General features: G+C 51.1%; 1 protein-coding gene across 1 annotated transcript in view; it reads right to left on the reverse strand.

Moving 5' to 3' along the window:
* Positions 1-2,620: 2,620 nt before the first annotated feature.
* CACNB3 (calcium voltage-gated channel auxiliary subunit beta 3) overlaps positions 2,621-20,338 on the reverse strand; it is a 37,277-nt gene continuing 19,559 nt past the window's right edge. Inside the window, exons 6-13 of the mRNA XM_054976227.1 lie at positions 19,436-19,455; positions 18,991-19,071; positions 18,824-18,882; positions 18,372-18,481; positions 10,807-10,958; positions 8,761-8,856; positions 7,418-7,576; positions 2,621-5,518 (exon numbers count right to left, since the gene is read on the reverse strand). Coding sequence (XP_054832202.1) covers positions 5,204-5,518; positions 7,418-7,576; positions 8,761-8,856; positions 10,807-10,958; positions 18,372-18,481; positions 18,824-18,882; positions 18,991-19,071; positions 19,436-19,455 — 992 coding nt within the window. The 3' untranslated portion in view covers positions 2,621-5,203. The remainder of the gene's footprint in view (positions 5,519-7,417; positions 7,577-8,760; positions 8,857-10,806; positions 10,959-18,371; positions 18,482-18,823; positions 18,883-18,990; positions 19,072-19,435; positions 19,456-20,338) is intronic.

A 20,338-nucleotide genomic window follows, 5' to 3' on the forward strand; every position in this document is an offset into this window, starting at 1 on the left:
CAGTGGCTGGTCTCCTTTCTCCAGGGTGGGGGACAGAGGATGGCGCTCGGGGGAGATCTATCGCCCCGTCACCCTTTGGTGTGCAGAGTTCCCCAAGGGGTGATACTCTCCCTGATGTTATTTAACATCTACATGTGCCCCCTCACCCAGTTGGTGCGGAGGTTTGGGCTGGGTTGTCATCAATATGTGGATGACACCCAGCTTTTTCTGTTGATGGACGGACGGCCAGACACAACCCTGGACAATCTGGCCAGAGCTCTGGAGGCTGTGAGGCATTGTTGACACAGAGCAGGCTGAAACAACCCAGTGAAGATGGAGGTCCTGCAGCTGGGACGGGGGCTGCCAGGTGTTGGGATCCAGTTCCCTGCCCCGAAGAGTCTGGGCGTGCTCCAGAATGCCTCCCTATCGATGGAGGCCCTGGTCACGGCGGTTGCCAAGTCTGCATTTTTCCATCTCCGTCAGATCAGGCAACTTGCTCCTTACCTGACGCCCCAGGACCTGGCTACAGTGACCCATGCAACGGTCGCCTCCAGGCTAGATTACTGTAACTCAATCTACGCTGGGCTACCCCTGGGCCTGATCTGGAAACTACAACTGGTGAAGAATATGGCAGCGCAGGTCCTGACTGGTATATCCTACCAGTCACATATCACACCTGTCCTGCGCCAGCTACACTGGCTTCCGGTTGAATTCCGAACCAGGGTCAAGATGTTGGTTCTTACCTTTAAAGCCCTGAGGAGGTTGGGACCGGCATATCTTCGGGACCGCCTCTCCCTGTATGTTCCCCAGATACCACTTTGATCAGTGGATAAATGTTTACTGGTGGTCCCCGGCCCTAAGGAAGCCCGCCTCGCTTCAACCAGGGCAAGGGCCTTTTCAGTCCTGGCCCCAGCCTAGTGGAACACTCTGTCAATGGAGACCCGGGCCCAGCGGGACATATTATTGTTCCCCAGGCCTGTAAGACAGAACTGTTCCACCAGGTGTTCGGTGGTTGAAGGGGGCGGTGCCATGTCAGCCTCCCACCTTTGGGGTGGGGGGTGGGGGTTCTCCCCACCATTGCACTTCAATGTACTTGGTTAATTTATTTTATTATTGCTTATTGTATGTTGATTTTAGAATTATTGTTTTCTTGTCTTTATTGATTTTAACTGTTGTTCACCGCCCAGAGCCCCTGAGGATGGGCGGTTTATAAATCGTAGTAGTAGTAGTAGTAGTAGTAGTAGTAGTTCCCCAGTGATTTTGGGTCCCATCCCTGAGTTTTAACCAAAGTCCCTGAGTCAGTAAGGCCATCCCTGAGGACAGTAAGACGCCATCTCAATCTCAATGTCTCATTAAACTCCGTGGGACCTACTTTGCAGTAACCATGGGTTGGTTTTGTGCTGTGGGCCCTGGCCCTGGCTAAGCAACTCACAGCTTCCCCCATCTTCTGTGGCTGCAAGCCAGATTCCTTAACACAAGTTTCCAAAAACCAAGGTATTACAGGAGGAAAGTGAAGAATCTCTTTTCCAGTGCCTGAAGTCCAGTGACGAGGAGGGACGAGCACTGACACGTAACTCTTTCCTGCTTATGGGCATTAAGGAGAAGTGTATAAAATTCACTTTTTGGAAAGCTTCATGAGATGACTTGTTCAGCGGCACACCCATACTGGGAATTAGTTGCTGGGGAGGCTCCTAAGTTTCCCGTGCCATTGGTGGTGGGTAGCTGCAGTGGGCTTCCTGCCCTGCTTCCTCAGGGTACAGCAGGAATATCTTACCAGCCGGGAAACCCAGAGTCGGATGTGCATCTCCTCCATTATCGCACCTCCTCTTTCTTCCCCAACCTAGAGTTAGAGTGGTAGTCTTGTTCACGCAAGTCCTGCAGTACTTCCTGTGCTTTGATAGATAGCATTTTTGAGCATTTCTGTTTCAGAGAATTGCTGTAGCTAAACTCTGGCCCTCCTCCACCATTGGTTGGTTTTATGCCCCCTGTAACAGTCATGGCTTCCTTGAAAGACCAATAGGAGTTGTACTTTAGGGAGGTGGTGAAGAGACACCCTAGGTCAGGGGTAGGTAACCCTGGGCATGCACTGGCCACAACGGCACTCAAGATCAGGTATTTGAGTAAGGCACTGCTGGGATCAGCGGTGCAGGAGAAAGCAATAGGCCCGGCGTATGCCCACCGTCACATGCCCAGAATTGCCCAGCTGACAGCACCACCGGGGCTTGGCTTGCTCCCAGTGCATCTGGCCAAATAAAACCCTCATTTCCACCCCACCCACTTTCTTCACCAGCCCAGCAACATCTTCAGAGATAAATGGTGCACTTTCAGCACCTCGGGCCAGCTCTTGCCTTAGGAAGCCGAAATTCCCACGGTGGAGGAAATTACCGAGACCAGATTAAGGCTGCAGTGTGTTTGCCCGGCCACCTCCATCCTTGTTCACCGCACTCCTCCCAATAAGCTGCTGGCCTTGTCTGTCTTCCTTAGAGTGTCACAGTGTATGAACCAGGGGGGGAGAGCCTGTCCGAATTCCCACCCTCTGACCTGCTGAGTCCCAGTTCCCTCCCAAACGTGAATGCTCCGGCATCCGGTGTCCCAAAGAAAGGCAGACATAAGCCACATTCTATAAACAGCAAACACTTGTTGTTTTCAAACCGCTTACAATTCGTCAGGGAAATAAGTGCTCTCTACAAAAGAATAGTAACAAAGCCATTGCCGCTGCCAACTTACCAGCAACAGCAGGGACAGAACCCAGAGCTCCCTTGCCCCTGAAACTGCCTAAGCCAGGAAGGGGAAGAGCCCTTTCCCTACCCTCTGGGCAGCCCAGAGCATACGACAGACAACGTTGAACAACTCCCGGGTGGTGGTGGTGGTGGTGTGCAGTATTTACAGGCTGATTTCTGATAGGTGCACGTGCGTTTAGGGCAACGGGGGTTGCCATCCGTTGCCCAGTGAAGTGTTCACGGTGCTTGGGGGGAGCCAAAGTAGAGCAACTGGGCATTTAGGATTTGTGCATGAGATAGAAAGCAGGAAATGGTGGGGAGGGGGGCTTGGCTCTAATTGTGCACCTTTCTCCTCAAGACAGGCTAAACACAGTGGAAGGAGTGGGGGGTGACATCTCACAGCCAGGCTGTTGTAGACAGCGCTTCCCTCTCTCAAGTGGGCTGGAAATGGAAGATCAAGGCCTCATGCAATTAGCAGAGAAGTTTGTGGGAACAGGTGTGTGCAAGAATAAAAAATAAAACTTCTCATATTGTGGCTTTACAAGCTTGGTTGTTTTGCCTCACTAGTAGAGGGAGAAGTGGCTGTGCACCAGGCAGAGAGAGCGTCTCTCTGAGCAGAGAGAGAAGCAAGACCAGGATCCATCGCTGAGAGCTGCGACACCAGCTCGGGGGGGCTTGACAGCTTCTCTAGCCATTAAGGGCATTTCCTCCTCCTCAGAGCAAAGGACACTTGACCTCTCTAACTTATTATTTAGAAAAAAACAACAGGTTCTGGTTTTGCTTGGTAGAGGAGCAAAGGGAACACCAGTGGGCCTTTTTATGCCCCCATCCTTCTCTTTGTCTGGAAATCCCCTGGGGAAAAGCAGCTGGTGGGATTTTTTGAGTGTGGAAGTATGTCCTGGATGGCTACTCTTCTCAAGTCTGCTTTTCAGTTGGAGGCATTAGCAGGGGAATGTTTTCTCATATGTCATGTGTGGTTTGCGCCACTGCTTCCTTAGAAGCAGTAAGATACTTCTTCATGGAAGCCAAATTGGGGACAGGAGGGGGAGAGACTTTCGGAGCAGGCCTTTGCACATGGGCACATCTCTGTGTCTGCATTCACAAGGACGATGTTAAGACAGTGGGCACAGCAGCATTAAGGTGTTCTACAAGCACACTTTCCCAGCAGAAGGCTCACTTGAAGTGGGGAGAGTCCCTGTGGGGTAAGCTCTTTTACCGTGGAGGCAATAGTGGCCGTCTGGCAGATCCTGTGACATGCCCCAGCTAAGGGACACAGTGGTCACCACTTTGATCATTCTTCAGGGGCACACAAAAATCTGCAGTGGGGGCTGCAGAATGTTCCTGGAGTGTTCCAGCCTCTTCAGACAGGTTTTGCAAAATACAGGATAGAAATTGTTGAAATAATATTTTTAGGTTGTATGTGACGTGATGTTATGGTAGAATATTCTTCCAATTTCTTAAAAAATCCTTTGTTTTCTGCAGACGCTAAACCAGACATCAGAGAGATGATTTTAAGTGCAGCCTAGTCTTCGCCCTGATGTGCTCGTTTTCTGAGTGCAAGAATTCCCCCTCCCCTGCATTGGGGATGTGCTTGCTCCTACCTGTAGTGGTACGGCACAGGAATAATTTTACCACCTCATCTGCTGTTTGTGTTAACTATAGGCATTGTGGAAGCGATAAGCCACAATTTCACCCTTTGTTTCTCTAACACACTTGTGGAAATATTCCCCCTCATCATAAAGCTTCCATGCAATGACTCCACCAGCCTCAGCTTTTCCTCTGAATGTACCTAAAAGTCTGCACCAGAGAGCAGGATTGACACTCTTGAGCCTTCCCTGCACCATGCTGTGCTGGACCCCGGAATGCAGACCTGGGGACAATCCTGGGGCATTCAAAAAACAGCATCAAACCAGCCTGGAGCAAAGTTCAGACTGGTGCCCAGTCCTCGAGCAAGCAGACCCAGCAGTTCTGGTGGTTCCTCTTGTAAAATTATATTTAACTCACTAGGAAAAACAGCTTGATCCTGGCTGCCAGTACACCTAATACACACACCTGCTCTCCTAGAGTTAGATAAGGGAACCACAACTCCTGGACTCACTCACTCTCTCTTCCTCTCTCACACACACAGCCTCTCTCCTAGAGTTGTACACAACTCCTCCTCCGCCTCCCAGTAAATGGAATTGGGGTGCAATGCTGCCGATGGAATTTACCCTGCAAGGACTTTATCATGGCCCTCGTAACCCAAAGCAGAGGTGGGTAAGCAAATCCACCCAGCCTGTGTTTGGGAATCAGGCAGCTGTGGTTGTGTCTGGGGTTCCCATACATAGCACCTGTATACTGGGGCAGGACCTGTATACTAGGGGAGGGGGCTCAGCTAGGAGGGGAAAGAGAAGGCTTGATACTAGGCAAGGTGGACCAATCAGCTCAGTCCAAGAGGAGGCAGCTTTGCCCCACGTCCGTGGCTGCCTGGCCCAGGCGTGGGGAGGTGGCCAGCCTGGTTGGTTTCAGTAGCTGTCCTTGGCCCAGGGGCGGTTGCGCTGCCAGTTCCTCTCGTTGTGATTGTGCTCAGAGTCGCGCTCCAGAAGGCGGTCTTGTGAGTCGTGGCCATTGGTGCTGTGCAGGCCGCTGTTGTGATTGCGGTGCGGCTGGTACAGGTCGGTGTAAGCATCCGAATACTCCTCTTCCAAATGCCGAGAGCTACGCTGCGACGATGCTGTCCAAGTCTTGCGGGAGGCATCGCTCGCTTCGTCGGACTGCATCAAACTGTCACGCTCCACTGGGGAGTGTTCATTGCCTCGCTCGCCCTGCAAGGCCTGACTCTGCCCAGGGAGGGGAGACACACAAAACACCGAACTGGTCACAAAAACCTCCAAGCGACATCACACGCTCTAGTGTTGCCATAGGGGAGACCATATCCAGGTAGTAATCAGCTTTTGTTCAGCAGTGGAGTTATACAAATACAAACGGGGGGGGGGGGGTTCCAATCCAATTAAAATAATCTGGAGTTTTGTGGCACCTTATAAAACTTTTAAAAATGTATTCAAGTAGAAGTGTTCATGAGGTGAAGTCCACTTCATCAAATGCATGACAATGCCGCTTTTCTCCCAACTGGGGACCCAAAATGGCTTACAACATCATTCTCCCATCCTCCGTTTTATCCTCGCAACAACTAGTCATGGAGGTAGATTAGGCTGACCGTCAGTGACTGACACAAGGTCACCCAGAGAGCTCCACAGCACAGTGGGGGTTGAACATGGGTTTCCAAGACCCTAATCTGACCCTCTAATCACATCACCAAGTTGGCTGACCGACTGGCACCACCAGGGCTTTTTATCTGGGGAAAGAGGTGGTGGAACTCAGTGGGTTGCCCTCGGAGAAAATGGTCACATGGCTGGTGGCCCCGCCCCCTGATCTCCAGACAGGGGAGTTTAGATTGCCCTCCGCGCCACGTGGAGGGCAATCTCAACTCCCCTCTGTCTGGAGATCAGGGGGCGAGGCCACCGGCCATGTGACCATTTTCAAGAGGTGCCGGAACTCTGTTCCACTGCGTTCCAGCTGAAAAAAAGCCCCGGGCACCACTCATTTCAACAGCAATTGGACCAGGGACTTAAGCGGCCCCGTTCAACATTTCCAAATAATTTACGTTAAAGAAAACCAGTGTGCAGTAGTGGTGAGAGTAATCAGGTTAGAATTTGGGAGACCCTGGTTCAAATCCCCACTCTGCCATGGAAGCTCACTGGATAACCCACACTTGCTCCACCTAACCCACTTCACAGGGCTGCTGTGAGGCGAAAAAGGACCGGAGAAGATCGATGTAAGTTGCTTTAGGTCCCTATCGGGGAGAAAGGCGGGGTGTAAATGAAGTAAATTCTTCTTAAATTACCTCACATATCCTACTTAAAACCTTTTCTTACGAAGGGGGGTTTTTTAAACGTGAAAGTAGGTGATAAATCAAAAAGAAGAAAAAGAGTGCACATATTGCAGCACTTTCAATGAAGGTGTTAAAGTAGCCTCTGATGTTCCCACATAGCTGTTCCTTGAAGCAAAGCCATAATGACCGTGCTTACCACTTTCAGAATTTCAGCACATCAGCATTATAATTGCCCTTTATGGTAGGGCAGCATCAGGGCTTTTTTTCAGAGGGAACGCGGGGGAACGGAGTTCCGGAACCTCTTGAAAATGGTCACATGGCTGGTGGCCCCGCCCCCTGATCTCCAGACAGAGGGGAGTTGAGATTGCCCTCCGCGCCACTGAGCAGCGCGGAGGGCAATCTCAACTCCCTTCTGTCTGGAGATCAGGGGGCGGGGCCACCAGCCATGTGACCATTTTCTCCAGAGGCAACCCACTGAGTTCCACCACCTCTTTTCCAGAAAAAAAGCCCCGGGCAGCATTATCCCCCATATGTTACAAACTGGTAGTGGTAGGAAGGGCGGGGAGGGGCTGACAGAGCGCAGTTTGCCTAAGGCAGAGGTGAGATTAGAACTGAATCCCTCTTGGATTCACTCTGTTCTCCACTGTCCACTGACGGTTCACCCAGATCTTTGCAAAGAGGACTTTGCATCTATCAGTGAGATTTCACGGGCAGCAACACCCAAGTCCCCCAGGAGGCCTCTGATGCCTTTCTGCCCTGTTTGTGAGCGTCTCGGAAACATTTGATAGGACGCGGATAGATTAGGTAGACGTGTGGCTATAGCCCAACGGGATATTCTTCAAGGTACCTGCAGGCCTGGAATGGCAGTAGAAGGTGTTATGAGGTTCTGGCTGCCAAGACTGTGCAAGGGGTGGTGGGTTGCTCGCCAGTAGACCTCCAGGTACTCGGCCAAGTGTTCACAGGCATCCTCCAACTGGTTTTCATCCAGGATCACGTCAAACAGTTCCTGGGGAAACAGAAGGAAGCCGTAGGGCAGAAAACAGAAAATGGAGTCTAAGAAGAGCATCACTGAGAGAGGTCAAGCAGTGGAGACCACAGGACTGGAGGCATGGGGAGGGCGTCACCATGATAGAAGCAGGTATGGGCCGATTCCAGACGACTAACCTGAAGGCGCTGCATGCTGCCATGTTCCGGATCGCGACGGGGAAAACGCGATATTTCGCGTTTTCCCCATCGCGATCCGGAACATGGCGGCATGCAGCGCCTTCAGGTTAGTCGTCTGGAATCGGCCTCGGTCTGGCATGATGTTTACCAGCTCTACAGAAGAGACATCGTAAGTTATAAGATTTAACAGTTCCCAAGCATGTTTCTAGATTGCATTTCTCCATATTTGGTGGGTGGGGGGGAGGCAAGGGCAAGTCTTATTTTTAAAATAGATACAGGGGCTCAGTCCTGCAGGGGCTCAAACCTTGCCAATCTGTCCTGGAAGGAAGCCTTGCTCCTCCATTCTAAAGGCCTATGGACGGGCTGCCATTGCTCAGGGGGGAGGAGAAAAGCCCTCTGCGCATGATCAAATGGTACTTGTATTACGTAACATTACCAAGGGGGTCCGTGCTTCTCAGCTGTCCTTGGCAGCCAGCCCCACTATGCGCTCATCTTCTCCCAGAGGGAAGAGAAGGCTCTGGGAGGTGGAGTCCCACTGAGCGTCAAGGCCACTCCAGGCACTTCCAAAGCCCAGCATGACTGTGGGGGCTGCTCCAAACTGAACAGGAGGAGAGAAGGGACTCGTGCTGAGTCTCAGAGAGCTGGGTTCCAATGCTCTTCAAAGCCTGACCTTTTCCACATTCAGTGCAGAAATGACACTCTCTTCTCCAGGCCTGGGAGAACGGTGACAGCCCAAAAATATACCAGAGGCAAGTTTGCAAGCACGTTTGTCAACCCCCACCCCCTATCGAATAATGCTTCGCATCTGTGTCACTGAAGGGAGGCATGACCACCGATGGCAGGTTGCAGCACCTGCCAGAGGCCGCTTTTCTTTAAACCACTGGGAGTGGTATGAAGAAGAATGGTGTTGAACAGAGAGGGAAGCCAAGCACTGGTGGTGCCGCGAAGTTAAGAGGCTGCCGCAGCGGTCTAGTACAGTTGTCTAGGGTTGGAGCAGGAGGGACGGAGTCCCCTTTCGAAACTCACCGGAGGGCACTGCACAAGCTTGTCAGCAGCCATCATCTGGACATTGAGGTGCTTCACCTGTGACTTCCCTCTCGACTTGATCAGGCGCTGCAGCACCTTCCATAAGGAAACACACACACACACACACGGCGTCAGGAGGGACTGAACAGGCCATTCTAAAGTAGCCGGGACTCAACAGTAGAGATGGGCACGATCCCAAAAAAATTAACGATCCAGCTGATTGTAGATCGGCGCCGGCAACGATCCCGAATTAATGATCCACACCAAGCATCTCCCGTTCCCGATCCGTGGATCATGGATCATGGAGGCCAAAGCGGGCCGCGCTGCTATTCCCAGCTATGTGGGAAGGTGGGTGGTGGCAGTGGCCACCGGGCCTGGTGGGCATGGCGAGGCGGTGACGAGCCGCCTCCCCTCAGGTCCCGTTCAGCAACACAGGAGGTCTGTGTTTGGTCGTCAGAGCTGCCTATCAGGGTTTGCAGGGATGAGATTGGAGTGCCCATGGCTACAGAACACCCCCTTCCCCCTCCCTCCCCTGGGTGTCTTCTCCCAACTTGTGACTGCTTTGCTGCTCCGTGGTTGGAAGGAAGCCCTGCTGATCAAGGAAAGCTGGGCTTCCATTTGGGTTTCCCGGGCCACAGAAGGAGGGCAAACAGCTCAGGCTTTCCTCTGGCTCCGTTGCTGGGGGAATAGATTGCTGGCGCCTGAGTGTCTGGATCCCTGATCCGAGCCCGAATGCAATGATCCAGGCCTCTCCCGATCGCTGGATCGTTGGCCACGATCCACCGGGTCATGATTGTGTGATCGCCATTATCGTGGGGTTTTTTCGATCGTAATGCGGATCGTGCCCATCTCTACTCAACAGTGAGCCAGGAAGCCCCAGAGCCACCTGCCCCACTTCCTACAGTCTCCGAAGCCACAGTCTCACTTAGCTCCAGGTCTCAGAAATGGCTTCCTAGCCAGAAGTGCCCATCTCATCCTCTGCTGTGAAGAGGAGTGAGTTCGGAGAGAGCCATACCACACTCCTGCCTAGAAAACCAGGAGGCTGGGCAGCTTAAGAGGCACCTCTCAGTGGAATGGCAGCCGCCTTTACATCTCCTCCAATTCCCACCCCCCTTGCTTCATCTGACCTGCCTATTGTACATTGTATTTCTGCATATTGTAGCAGAAAGTAGAGGAGGAGGAAGACCGTGTTCAGATTTAGTCCTTGCAGCCTGGCAACTTGAACTTACAAACTTTGTGCTTTGGGGGATTTTTTAAAAAAATTAAAAAATGTTTTTTAAAATTATGTACTTCCCTGTATTGCATACTTGTTTCCCCTCTCCTTTCAGCAAAAAGATGAAAATCTAAGTAGAAACCGGCTTTTGCACTCGGACATAAGAAACAAAGATCACACTTCCATAAGATCCAAACTGCAGGCTCCTGCTGCTTCTACCTGCCTCAGAGTGGGCTGTGCAGGGAAAGGAATGGGCTCCCCTGCACTGCTATTAGCATTTTAAAGGAGAAAAGACATGCTTGTTAACACCATGGTTTTTCCCTCTCTAAAATGCTAACACCAAAGCAGGGAGACCAGTTTTGAACAGCAAAACAAACTTAGTTACTTCATTTATAGTTAGCCTTTCTTCTTGAGACTTATGGTGGAATATGAAGACAATGCAACCAAGTAGCGGTTTTTAAGTAGAGGTGACAAGCCCTGACCCCAAACAGCAGCTGCAAGAGCCCCCAAACTGCATATTATAGTTGGAGCATCTCCTCTGATCAAGCACCTAATGTCACCTTGGCCGTTTCCACGCTGCTTACCTGCCATGGAACATTGCGCCGAACCATTCGCGCACGAAATCAGGCCAGGAAGTCGCTGTCGTTCTGGGAGTTTGGCGCGATGTTCCGTGGCTGGTAAGCAGCGTGGAAACGGCCCACGATGCTACATTGAGCAGAGAACCCAACAGGAATTAATACTCCAGCCCACCACTAGGGGGCAGCACAAAAATCACCTGGGGGACAAGCATCCATGAGCGGAAGACCACCCCTGGGCAGGTTTCCCCAGCTCACCTTTGGGGAGGAGACTTTCACATAGACAATGATGGGGGCCAGTGAGGTTTTGGCCAGCTGTGCTGGGTGGTTGATGGTGTCGGCATCTAACACAACCAACTGCAGTGACTTGGCCAGTTCAAAAATCCTCTCAATCTCACTCTGGACTTCAGCTGGAAAGGAAACGGAAGGGGTGTGAATGGGATGCTATGCCAAAAGTAGGAGCTCTCTCTGCCCCCATCCCCTTCAACAGCCACAGGGGACGGACGGACGGACGGACACACAACTTACTCACCCACTCACTGCTCTTCACCACAGCTCAAGTGATGGTTGGTGGGGGTGTCAGTCACCAGAAGAAAGTGACATTTCTTAGCATTGCAAAACAGATGTTGGAGCAAAGAAGAGAGGGAGAGTCTGGAGCAGGGCTTTTTTTCAGCTGGAACGTGGTGGAACGGAGTTCCGGCACCTCTTGAAAATGGTCACATGGCTGGTGGCCCCTCCCCCTGATCTCCAGACAGAGGGGAGTTTAGGGCAATCTAAACTCCCCTCTGTCTAGAGATCGGGGCGGGGCCACTGGCCATGTGACCATTTTCACCGAGAGCGATTTAAACTTTTAAAAACTCCCCCCTTGTTCCAGCTGACCCAAAGTGACGTCATTGCGTGGTCCTGAGTTCTACCACTGAGTTCCACCACCTCTTTTCCCAGAAAAAAAGCCCTGGTCTGGAGAGATGCAAAAGAGGTTGGGAACAACTGGATACGGAGCCCAAAGGGAAACGTTCAGCGGGCTGGATTTTGAGAAGAGAGCAGAAGGGAGAAAACCATCCGTTGGGATTTTTAAAAATGCATTTAATCTAAGGCTGTAGGTAGACAAAAGCTTCTGAGAAAGCTGAACATGGTTTGGGGCATGGTTTGTTTTCCATGGTGAACATGTGCTCCTAGACTCTCTGGAGAAACAGGTTTTGCAGGTTTCTGTATTGTATTCAAAACCCATCCATCCGAAGCCAGAGGAGAGGATACAAACAACGAGCAGAGACTCCTCCTTCAAACTGCTCTCAATGCTTCAAAAACACATCTGCAGCTCTAAACTGGAGACGGTCATTTTTGCCAAGCATCCAGAGTTTGCAGGCATCTGTTTCTTCTGGGCTACTGCAGACTGAGCTACAAACCAGGAAGTGCCTGGTTCAAATCTCACCTGTGCCATCAACTCACAAGGTCGCCTCTAGCAACCCTCATTCTCTCAACCTCAGTTCCCTTATTGATAATGCTGGGATAATAATATAATATTGCTCGACCAAACAAAGTGGTAGGACTATGACCAAAGAGACCTGGACTCAAGTCCCCACTGAACCATAAACTCCTACCAGCCACTCAGCCTTGGTGTGAGTATCAAGGGTAGGAGGAGAGAACCATGTGTGTCACCCTGGTCTCCTTGGAGGAAAAGAGGAAATAAAACCGAGATGAACAGATACGTCCTTCAGTATATATGCAGGAAGTGCTTCTGAAAACACCGAAGACACACACACCCTTACAGGGCGGAAAGTTATATAAATAAATTGCATTTGTTGGTCACTGCGCGAGGTGAAGAAACTCGAGACGGTTGGTACATTCAAGGAGATTGGCAAAGCAAAGGATCCAGTTTTACTGCGCAATGTCAATGGGAGGTGAACAAAGCTCTCCAGTTTTCCCAAGATCTCCTTAAAGGTTGACCCTTAGGACATCTCTCTGTGCAAGCGCATGCCCACCTATATGACTAGACACCACAGCAATTCACTTAACTGTGTTTGCCCCACTTGAAGCGGGGCACTGATGAGAATAATCACAGGGAGGAATCGCAGGGAAGAATCACAGGGACTTCCCACAGCATGGTAAGTTTGCCTTGTGAAAGGAAATGGGGCAAACTCGCCCTACGTTGTGACAGAGAACAGCAACAGACTCTCAGAGCCAAGCTACAAGTGATGAATGACACTTGCCTGGCAAGTGAACAGACTCACGTGTATTCCTCCCTGTTCACTTGCACTCCACTTGCAAGTGGAGGGCAAGTGAACAGGGAGGAATACACATGAGTCTGTTCACTTGCCAGGCAAGTGTCATTCATCACTTGTAGCTTGGCTCTCTGACCATGCACAGCTGAATGCTGGCCAGGTTATTCATGTCAATAGGCAAGACAGTGTGGAAAGGGAAATGTAACAAGCTGTTAAAAATGTGAAGGTGATCTCGGCATTCTGAAATCCCATTGGGCTGCTTGAAGGACTGGGGAGACCCAGATTCAAATCTTTAACCAGACATGAAGCTCAGTGAGTGATTTCAGCCCTTCACAGAGTGGCTGTGAAGATAAAACGGAGCAAGGAAGAACCATGTCTGCTGCCCTGAACTCCCTGGAGAACAGGCAGGACAACAATGTGTGCGAGAGAGACAATCCCTCTTGCAACTTCATCGGCTCGTGCCTTAAGCAGCCAGTTCTCCAGGGATCTAGATTAAGACCCCAATAAGCATTTGAATTGCATTTCTTACATTGAAAAAAGAAATCTCTTATAGCTCCTGGTGGTGTTGTAGATTACACCATAGCCCTGTTCAGCCAACTAATCAGAGAAATAAACCAACAAAAAAGGTCATTAAAAAAGTAAAATGTTTTAAAGCCATATTTTTATACCATAATTTTTCTATGCCGTGCCAGTGCTTCAGAGCAGCTTACTTTCAGCACTCTGGGGTCCCTTGTAATTGGAATATGCATTTTTTCCAGAGTGTGTCCTTGCTGGGACCCTCAACTGCTCAAAGAGATACAAAACAGAAAGGTGAGAACTATGGATGAAAGACTCGGCAGGAAGGGAAGGGGGCTGTGATGGAATCCCACAGGTGGTCTGATATTCTTCTTTCACTGCGTCCAAATTCCAGTGCCAAGCCTGCACATTAATAAGGTTAAATTTGGGAACCAGCCTATATCCTGAGGCTACTCTTCTTTAGCCTTCTTCCCGAGGTTCTTATTTTCTACTAGCAACAAAGGCCGTTGTGGGGAAAAAATACAACAAGCTCTAGAAAGAGGAGGATAGGAAGGCAGGCATTCCCTCCTCCTCCATCACTGATCACAGCAGGATGAAGGGGGGGCAGGCATGGCCACCTCCTCTGCACCTGATCCCAGCCAAGTGAAGGGGGGGTGGGCATTGCCTCCTGCTCCGCTCCTGATTCCAGCTGGATGAAGTGGGGGGGCATTGCCACCTGCTCAGCGCCAGATTCCGGCAGGTTGAATGTGGGGGCCGGGCATTGCCTCTTGCTCCATGCCTGATGCAAGCTCGATGAAAGAGGGCAGGCACTGCCTCACGCTCTGCTCCTGATCCCGGCTGGGTGAAGGGGAGCGGGCATTGATACCTGCTCCTCACCTTCTCCTGGCCAGGTGAAAGGAGGCAGGCATGGCTACCAGCTTCGCTAATGATCCCGGCTGGGTGAAGGGGGGTGGGCATTGCCACCTGCTCAGCTCCTAACACCAGAAAGAAGGAAAGAGTCTAATGCAAGGATCTATATTCGTATAAACTCTGTTACACCCGGACCTGTTACAATAACCTTGAATGCACTTTTTGTATATGGGATTTACTCTTGTTCCTGTAAGAACAACACAAATATGTATGAATGTTTAAATCATACAGCACTGGCACTTTAAAGATTGAATAGTTTGAGAAATATTGTTCTATTGTATTCCCCGTGGGCTTGCCCTTTTTTCACACCAGCTCCTAATACCAGCTGGGTAAAGGCGGGGGGGGGGGGGGAGCATTGCCACCTTCTTCGCACCTGATCCCAGTTCGGTGAAGGCAGGGGTAGGCATTGCAAATTATTCTGCTCCTGATCCCACCTGGGTGACAGCGGGATGCGGGCATTTCCACCTGCTCCACTCCTGATTTTGGCTGTGTGAAGGGGGAGCGGGCAATGCCACCTTCTTTGCTCCTGATCCGAGCTTGGTGAAGAGGGGATGGGCATTTCCACCTGCTGCACTCCTGATCCCAGCTGGATGATAGCATGGGGTGGGCATTGCTACCTACTCCACTCCTGATCCCAGTTGGGTGAAGGCGGAGGGCAAGTATCGCCCCATGCTCCGCTCCTGATCCCAGCTGGGTGAAGGTGGGGGGGGGGGGTCAGCATTGCCACCTGCTTTGCTCCTCATCCAAGCTTGGTGAAGGCAGGGGGTGGGCATTACCACCTGCTCCACTCCTGATCCCAGCTGGGTGAAGGTGGAGGTGGGCATTGTCCCCTCTCTGCTCCTGATCCCAGTTAGGTGAAAGTGTGGGGGGTATTACCACCTGCTCTGCTCCTGATCCCAGCTGGATGAAGGCGGAGGGCGGGCATTGCCACCTTCTCCATTCCTGACACCAGCTGGGTGAAGGCGGGGGATGGGCATTGTCACCTGCTCCACTTCTGATGCCAGCTGGATGAAGGCGAGGTCAGGTATTGCCATCTGCTCTGTGCCTGATTTCTGCCTGGGCTTCCCACTATGGCATGCTCTCTGGATGTTTGGCTGCCTCATCTGGGCTTCCCCCCACAGCAGCACCCCCTGGAGGCGCATCAGGGTAGGAAGTGAGTTGTCTTGAATATGCTTAGCCTTTTATATAGTAGGATATGCAGAGACGGTATTTTTGGTAAGCATGGGAGGGGGCATTCAAATATTCTGAATCTGAAATGGTGCAGCCCAACAAGAGCCATGCCATGATAGTCCACTAATTGTGTCGTTTGGCTTTTCACAATAAGCAGAATAATCGTGTTTAGCCATATTTTCTAGGGAGGTAGAATTGTGAGTCTGAGCAAATTCCAGTGGTCCTTCCAGTTACAAAAATGTGCACTGTGTTAAAAAGAGGTCCTCAGTGGGAAAGAAATAAAAACAATTGCAAAGATGGTGTTAAAAATTCAAATCAGGGTAAATTGATTTGTAGAAATATAATGCATAGTGGTGTTATTTCATATGACATAACCGTTATGAAAACTGAAATTGCTAGGTCAGTTAATAAGGAGCTGGAGTGATTATTAAGCATTAGTGACCTGTTTTTCAATTCTGTATTTAACCGGAGAAATAAAATAATACTAGGTTAGCTAAGATCCTGCAAGAAACTGGGGTATGAGTGTACCACAGATAATTGGAAATTTCCTCCATCCTCTTGAGTGCAATAGCACAATTACTGCTAAGTTACCTTTGAGACTAAACAGCTTCCTGATCACCTAGCTAGCCCTGATATGCAGAAAACTAGTGATATAACCTGATTGCTCTACAGCAGGGGTCCCCAACCCCTGGGCCGTGGACCGGTATCAGTCTGTGGCCTGTTAGCAACCGGGCCGCACAGGAGGTGAGTGGTGGCCAAGCGCAGAGCCTGCTCCAGGGAGCAGGCGAGGCAGGCGGTCGTCGTCTTGGGAGGGGCAGCCGCGCCTTGCTTGGGCCTTGCCTGGCCGGCCCTGCACTTTTCATTAGAAATATCACCTCGCCTGGCCGGCTGACTCCCAACATGCCTCTGGGTCTTTCCTCCCGCTCCCAGCTGGCACATGAGCCGTTGCTGCCTCATGCTGTGGTTGGTGTGGCTGCACTTGCTGGAGCTGCTGCTGCTGCCCTGCCCTCGCGCCTTTGTGTGCCGGGTCACTGCCAGGCCCACCGGGCAGCCAGCCACCCTGAGCACTGTCTGCCGCCTGTCCTAATCTGCCTCTGGCTCTGCCAGTCACCACCGGGCCAGCTGGGCAGCCAGCCGCCCTGAGCATCGCCTGCCGTGAGTACTGGCCTTATACTGTGTCTGCCACCACCCGCCGTCTCCTGTCACCCCCAGATGGGACCGTCTAGTTGCAGGAAAACAAGCTCAGGGCTCCCACTGATTCGGCATTGTGGTAGTTGTATAATTATTTCATTATATAATGTAATAAGAGAAATAAAGTGCACAATTGTATCATCCCAAAACCATCCCCCTCCACCACCACCCCCCCAAGGTCCATGGAAAAATTGTCTTCCATTAAACCGGTCCCTGGTGCCAAAAAGGTTGGGGACCGCTGCTCTACAGTACTGATGGATGGGAAGGAAGATGATAAGCCCTACAGTGTATCAAAGAATTCTGTGTAGGAATGGGTGTTGGTTATGCAATCTGGACCCTAATTTTACTCCCTATTACAGGATACTGGGTTGGATCCTACCCTTGTCTTACTGAGCAAAGTACGAATCTCCTCCCGCCTAAGAAGCCTTCTTCTAACTAAAGTGGAGAAACAGCTACTTAGGTTGGAGGGAAATTCCTTGGTGGATGCTTGGATTCACCCCACCACAAGACTGCTAGGGATTCTGCCCCCTTCATAGATTAAGGAATCTGTGGAGGGCATAATTAATTAGGATTTGAGGAAGAACTTGTCCTTCAGTTGTAACTGATCCCCCCCCCCCCCAATCAGGAATCTTTTAGCTTCAAAGTGATCATAGCTTTTCAAACATAACATCCCGGAACGGGGAAGAGGGGAATCCGTGTCAGGAGAGGTGTGCCTACCAGCATCCATCATCCAGCCCTCACCTCCTTGTTCAAGATACTGTTAGTCAGGGGTCATTTCGTAGAAAAAGAGCGGGAGGAACTCATTAGCATAACTCATTAGCATATGCCACGCCCCTTGCCATCACCAGAAGTGTGTCATTAGCATAACTGATTTGCATATGCCAGACCCCCTGACATCACCTATCCTGGCTGCTTTGGACCCAATCCTGGCCATTCAGGGCCGAAATTGGGCCCAAAATGGCAAAAAGGGGCTGAAAATGGCCGAAAAGGGGCCCAGAATGGTCAGGATCGGGCCGCTGCTGAGCAGGAGAGTGATTCACCACCCATCAGAGGCCCGATCCGGGCCATTTTGTCCCCAATCCAGGCTGAAATGGGCCCAAAATGGCTGAGAGGTGGGCGGGGCTAGCTGTCACGTGACCTCTTTGGGGAACTGCCGGAACTGCGTTCCAGTGCGTTCCCCGTTAGTAGCCCAACACAAAGATCTGCCTCTGCCTCCCCTTTCTGCTTTCCCTTTTTAAAAAAATTCAGCTCCTGCGTCATGCATTGGGACTGCCCAATCAGCGAATACAGGGACAGGGAGAAAGTGGGGGGGGGGGTGGACTCCTGCACTGCAATGTTACGACAATGTTATGACATGTGCATTGCAATAATAAAAAAAAAAGTGACGTCAGCTCTAGCCCCCACAAAAGGCGGCTTCACACAGACACATCTCAACTTGTCTGGAATAAGAAAGTGGACACCAAGTCGCCTCGAGGTCGTGCAGTGCAGAATGCCAGGAGCCCAAGCCGATTTAGCGCTGTTGGGCATGAAGCACCAGCTTAAAGTGCACCATGTGGAATGGGCCATGCACATAGGGGGAAAGTCAGGGAAAAACCACGGAAAGGTCGATTCTGCATCGTATGCCTCCTTTCCTTGTGTGGAAATCTGGAGATCATCAGAAGGCGAATGGAATCGGAATCACTCTAAACTAACTGGACCGAATGGGCCTCAGTAACACCAACGGTGATGCTGGAAAGAGGGCAGGGGGCATTATGGCTGTCATGGCAAGCTGCGTGCCTGGCAGCTCCTGTCGCCGTTTTGAGACCTGTTGGGACTCACCAATGGTGGACCGTGTGGTGGAACGCTCAATGATGGCCCGTTTTCCTGGATTGTTGAGCACGGAGCGCTTGGCCAGGGAGAGGTCAGCTGTGACACGTGTGATTGAGATCCTGAAAGAGGGCATAACAGGAAGGAAGCAAGTTAGGATTTGGGAACAGGCAGGGCTTTTTTTCTGGGGAAAGAGGTAGTGGAACTCAGTGGGTTGCCCTCGGAGAAAATGGTCACATGGCTGGTGGCCCCGCCCCCTGATCTCCAGACAGAGGGGAGTTGAGATTGCCCTCCGAGGGCAATCTCAACTCCCCTCTGTCTGGAGATCAGGGGGCGGGGCCACCAGCCATGTGACCATTTTCAAGAGGTTCCGGAACTCCATTCCCCCGCGTTCCTGCTGAAAAAAAGCCCTGGGAACAGGCTAGGGGGGGCGGGGGTGACCCTTCAGAGGCAGAAGGCCTTACCTGCCATCAAATCTGTGCTTGAGGAAATCAAAGAGAGCTTTCTGCATCATGTCAGTTACCTAGAAAAAACCAAGAGCATGAGGAGGGTGGTCAGAGGAGCTTCAGATGCAAACGTAGTTGGGGGGCAATAGGGGCTTTTATTTCTTTCCTTCCTGGCCCCCCCATACCTCATATCCCTTCAACGAGGGTCCCACCAGCACCACGGGTCTCATGGAGGGCACAACATCGTAGGGGGGGATGTGCTCTGCCTGGAAAAGGGAGGCTGTCAGAAAATGGCTGTCCCCCCCCTTTGCAGCCCGGAGAGTAGAACCTAAGGATCTTGCAGTCACAACAACTCAATAAAACACAGCCCTCATCTCTCAGAACCCCTTTCATGGCTTGTTTTTGCAGCAATCGCACACTACGACAGCAGGATGCTGATCCCGTGCAAAGCCAAGGATCCCCCCCCCCACATGGCGCGTTTCTGGGGATCCCATCTTCATGACCCACTAACTGGCTGCTCCAGCTCTCAAGACAGCTGCATCTCAGCTGAAACTTCAGCATAAGGATTCCCCTTCTTTTCCCTTTGGGGAGTGGGCCGGAACAAGACAGCACCCAACAGGAAATCCTTACCTGTTTTTGCTTCTGTTTGGCTTTTTGCAAGAGAAAGAAAACACGGGGTTGTCAGAAGCAAAGAACCAGTAAACAGTGGGAAAGAGCAAGGTCCTGCTGTATAAGACTCTTTGTTCCCCTAGAAGTGCAGTGGCTGGGCTCTGATTTCAGCCGCTTCTCGAGCCTCATTCATCCAGCATGTATCTAACATGCTCTCTGATAGATATTTCGCCCGCATCTAGCAAAGAGCCCCTTACCTCTCTACTGGGCTATTTTATCCGCTTAAACCAGCAGTCCCCAACCTTTTTGGCACCAGGGACTGGTTTCGTGGAAGACAATTTTTCTGTGAACTGCGGGGCAGGGGGGATGGTTTCGGGATGATAACAATTGTGCACTTTATTTCTATTATTACATTATAATATATAATGAAATAATTATACACCACAATGCAGAATCAGTGGGAGCCCTGAGCTTGTTTTCCTGCAACTAGACGGTCCCTACCTCGCCTGCTCCCTGGCGCCGGCTCTGCGCTCGCCCGCCACTCACCTCCTCTGTGGCCCGGTTGCTAACAGGCCACAGACCGGGACCGGTCTGCGGCCTGAGGGTTGGGGACCCCTGACTTAAACAGCCATCAGCACTATAGGGGCAACTTCATTACAGTACCAACCTTTGCAGTTCAGTAATATTCATTTTATTAGCAGCTTGTCATGTAACATGGACTGGTTCCACAGTATTGACTATTTAGAGTAGCTACCCCTTCCACCATTGTCTATGAGCTCCTCCTACCAAAAAGTTCAATGGCTTATCTAGGGACAAAGCTAAGGCACAGATCAACAAAACATCATGGAAAAAACTTCTATCCCAAGCTGGGAATCTATAGCCCTGGATTCAACTATGGATAAATAAGAGCAGCATCTTCCCAAA

The sequence above is a fragment of the Eublepharis macularius genome, chromosome 4 (genome assembly GCF_028583425.1).
Source record: "Eublepharis macularius isolate TG4126 chromosome 4, MPM_Emac_v1.0, whole genome shotgun sequence".
NCBI lineage: Eukaryota > Metazoa > Chordata > Lepidosauria > Squamata > Eublepharidae > Eublepharis > Eublepharis macularius.